Consider the following 4,080-nt stretch of genomic DNA (forward strand, 5'->3'; position numbering starts at 1 on the left):
GGGGGTGGGGCAGCCCGTTGGGGGGGTGGCTCAGCCCGTTGCTGGGGCTGTAGCGCTGCGCCGGGCTCATGGTGCACGGCCGCTTGCTGAGGTGCTCGGGGTGCAGGGGGTCGCGGTCCAAACCGTTCTCTTTGGTCCTGGAGGGTGAGGGGGGAGAGGATGTTGGTTCCCATGGGGTCCCCGTGGGGTCTCCAAGCATCTGTGCACAGCCCTGCACACGGGTACCCATTTCGCACCCCTGACTGCATGCCACCCCACGCTGGGCTTGTTCCCCCTACCATCCTGGCCTGCAAACCACACACCCCTTCTCAGGCCATGCACCCCACTGCAGACTGTGCGCTGTGTCCTGGATCATGCATCACATCCCAGAACACATCCCACATTCCGGACTGCACATCCTCATCTCAGACTGCGCACCACATCCTGGACGCGCATCCCATCCCCGACTGCACATCTCCACCCTGGACTCTGCTCCACCTCTCAGATCCCACACTCACATTCTGGACCATGCAGCATATGTAAATCCTGCAACCTCACTCTGGACGCTGAGCACCAGACCCCAATCCACGCACCTCCATCCCAAACCACACACCCTATCCCAGACCACCTCATCCAGAACCGTGAACCCTTTTGGCATCCCTGACCGTGTGCCACCCGTTGGGGCGATACGGATACATCCCTACTAAACCACATCCTCACCTGTCTGGTGTCCTCCTCTTGCCACTCTCGCTGACCTCCAGGAGCAGCTCAGAGGAGTCGATGGGTGAGGAGGCGTTGGCATCCAGCAGCAGCTGCTCGTGCTGTGCCAGGTACTGCGCCGGGCTCTGCTTGGCCATGCGGGCACAGTGCAGCAGCTCACGCTGCAGCAGGGGCAGATTGGCCTGGAGGGAGAGGGTGGGGAGCAAGAGTCCAGACCCCATCATGGTGCCCCAAAAGCCGCCCCAAAAGCAGCCATCCCCATCCTCACAGCTCTCAGAGCAGCGGCGGAGGAGCAGCAGGAACACATGTAAGCCAGGTGCTCCGGCTGCCAGCTCTGCTTTTCTCTTCAGGCAGCTGATCTGCAGCCAAACCCCCATCTGTCCGACACGTTAGTGCGAGGCAGAGAGGCACACCGCCCTTTTCCCTGGCTGGGGGAACAATCCCAGAAAAAAAACAACCAACCAACCAAAAAATACAGAGTCTGGGAAGCACGCCGCGCCCGGCTGCTTGCACTTAGGGTAATGGGAAGCAGCTGGAGCCCAGGGTGGGAGCAGCTGGGAGAAGGGTGCCGGCCTTGGGGATGCTCTGCTGTCCCCCCCAGCCAGCCCCATGCAGCTCCCTGTGGGGCAGCAAAGGACACACAAGTGGGGAAGGGGCATGGGTTCAGCATTTCCCAGCTTATAGGGCCAGAATATCTGCCAGGAATGGCAGCGATGGGCGAATCTCCCGGCAGCGGAAAAACAAAATAATGAAAGAAAACGTCCCAAAAGGGGATTTTTTAATGAATTGCGAATGGTTTGCAGACGGTCCTCACCCCACACGTTACTGTGGACAAACCCATGGGAGGGACACACGGGGCACCCACCTTCAGGAAGGGGATGACAAAGGGCCGCAGTGGGAAGTTGGTGGCCTCCTGCAGCTTGGCATGGAACTCCTCAATGGTCAGCGTGGAGTTCTGTGGGGACAGCAGCCACTCAGCCCCAGCCCTGTGCCCCCCGTGCTGCTCCAGGGGAACTCTCTGCCCTGCAGAACCTGTGAGGTGCCTCCATTTATCCAGAACTTAAGGCACTGCAGCACCAAGGATCTCCTTCTTGCCATTTTACCATACCGTAGAATCACAGAACCATAGAATGGGTTGGTTTGAATGGCAAGGGTCCTTAAAGATCATAGAGCCATGGAATGGTAGGCTGGAAGGGTCCTTAAAGATCATAGAGCCATGGAATGGTTGGCTGGAAGGCCTTAAAGATCATAGAGCCACGGAAAGGGTAAAGTTGGAAGGACCTTGAAGACCATAGAACCACAGAATAATAGAATGTGTTGAGTTGGGTTGGAAGAGACCAAGAAGATCACACAGCCATAACAGTTGGGTTGGAAGGGATCTTAAAGATCACAGACCCATAGAATGATAAAATGGGTTGGGTTGGGTTGGATGGGACTTTAGAGCCCATCCAGTTCCAGCTCCCTGCCATGGATGCAGTTGCACGCACCAGATCAGGATGCCCAAAGTCCCATCCAAGCTGGCCTTGGGCACTTCCAAGCATGGGGCACCCACAACCTCTCTTTTCAGCCCGTGTCTCCTACCATCTAACCTAACGCTAAAGATTGAGCATCATCTCCACCCACCATCTCCATCCCAGACAGACACAGGGACGGGGCAGCCCCCGCTGCTCCCCACGCACGTACCACGAGCCCCAGGACGAGGGTGCGCACCCGCTCCCCAATCTCAGGCGAGATGTCGTTGCCGAACTGCTGCAGGGTGGTGAGGAACCGCTTGAGTTTGCTGAGCTGCCGGGCTCCACAGGCCGGTGGGAGCTGGTGGGTGGACAGCGAGGCGCTGGAGGAGGTGGCCGGCCCGTTGCTGAACCCATTGGGGGTGGACGGGGCCCCGTTGATGGCGGTGGGCGAGTGGCTGCTGCCGTTCATCACTGCGAGAGGAGAGGAGAGGAGAGGAGAGGAGAGGAGAGGAGAGGTCAGGGATGGGAGCCCTGAGCATCCTGTGGGTACCACGGGCTGGGGTCCCTTTGGGGCACAGAGCACCGGGTTGGGGGCAGCACCCAGTGCCCTGCTCACATCCCGCAGCGCCGGGCAGCACGGCCATACCCCTCGCATGCACTGACCTTGCGGTGCCACACTAAAGAGGGGCCTAAAATAACCCTGTGGCCACAACTGCTTTTATTCCCGTGACAGGTGCGTTCCTAAGTTAGCTGCCACACGTGTCCCTTGGTCGGCATGGGGATGGGGCGTGCATCTTTGGGACGGGGGCAAGGAGAGGGGCTGGGGGTAGTGCTGCATCTCAGGTCTCTCATGAGAGCGTGTGCTTCACTTTACTTACAGAGACAGACCATCGACCATTTCAAGCAACCATGAAAACGGCCGCGAGGAAGAAACGTCGGAGGGACAGCGTCTCGATCTGCAAGCAAAATAAAACACGCTGTGATGAGAGAGCAGAGGGACAGCTCTCAGCCCGGGGGGGGCCTGGTTTGTGCACAGCACCACGGGCACAGCTCCGTGCGTCCCATTGGAGCTCAGCGGGTGCTCCACTGCCCCACTGGGTCCCTGGCAAAACTTCCGTGAGGGTGAGAACAAGTCAAAACGCTGCTCCAAAGCAGGGCCGGGGCGGTGGCAGGGCGCCCATACCAATGGGATGGAGATGCCCACAGCCGGCCCCTGCGGAAGGGCTGGGATTAAAAAGCAAAACCCATCAGAGCACAGACGGGCACAATCCGATTTCTAATTAGAGGACATCTGGTTGGGAGCAGGGCTGGGGTTGGGGTGTCATTTTGGGGCTGTTTCATCCCTGATGGGGTTTCTATGCAAGAAGGAGATACAGGCACGCATGTGCTTAGAGAGAGACCTCAGCAAGTCACAGCAGCCCTGGTGGCAGGGACTGCTTCATCCCCTGCCCACCTGAGCTGCCCATCCGTATCCCAGGGCTGCACCGTCGGTGTTGGGACCAACCTGAGTGTGAGCCCCGCAGGCACGCGGTGGAGCACTGGTGGGCCGGAGCTCCCCCCAGCTACAGAGACCCTGATGGCAGCACAGCACGCTGTGACCCAGACAGGCAGGAGGACCCCCACCGTATGGGGCCGTGACACTGTCCCAGCACCCTGCGGCAGTTCTGCGCCGGTGCCGCTCCTATTTGGTGACCACATGGCAGGAGAGAGACCTGGACATCCCCATCCCCAAGCATCTCTCTGGGAATGGGCAGAGCGCACGCGGCCTCAATCCCTACTCTGGCACACGGATGGCACGAGGACGCCGCACACCCGCAAGACGGTGCAAGCCCAACTTTGCCACCCATCCCCATGCCCATGCCCATGCCCATACTCACTGGTGCTGGGTGTGAAGGAGGGGTGACGCGTGGCTCCCTGCGTGACGGCG

General features: G+C 59.7%; 2 protein-coding genes across 2 annotated transcripts in view; both read right to left on the bottom strand.

Moving 5' to 3' along the window:
* Window positions 1-4: 4 nt before the first annotated feature.
* Window positions 5-4,074, bottom strand: CBFA2T3 (CBFA2/RUNX1 partner transcriptional co-repressor 3; the record flags this gene model as incomplete). Its single annotated transcript, XM_010718249.2, has 6 exons — window positions 4,031-4,074; window positions 3,032-3,109; window positions 2,383-2,624; window positions 1,565-1,654; window positions 700-881; window positions 5-137 (listed from the first exon to the last, which is right to left on the bottom strand). Coding segments are annotated over exons 2-6 (660 nt in total), but the record flags the coding sequence as incomplete, so codon positions are not given.
* The window catches only part of LOC104913084 (protein CBFA2T3), a gene marked incomplete at its 5' end in the record, with an annotated part of 3,285 nt that continues 2,257 nt past the window's right edge, over window positions 3,053-4,080 (bottom strand). The window contains one exon of the mRNA XM_010718250.2: window positions 3,053-3,109. Within this exon, the coding sequence (XP_010716552.2) occupies window positions 3,053-3,109 (57 nt within the window). The remainder of the gene's footprint in view (window positions 3,110-4,080) is intronic.

The sequence above is a fragment of the Meleagris gallopavo genome, chromosome 13 (genome assembly GCF_000146605.3).
Source record: "Meleagris gallopavo isolate NT-WF06-2002-E0010 breed Aviagen turkey brand Nicholas breeding stock chromosome 13, Turkey_5.1, whole genome shotgun sequence".
Lineage (NCBI taxonomy): Eukaryota > Metazoa > Chordata > Aves > Galliformes > Phasianidae > Meleagris > Meleagris gallopavo.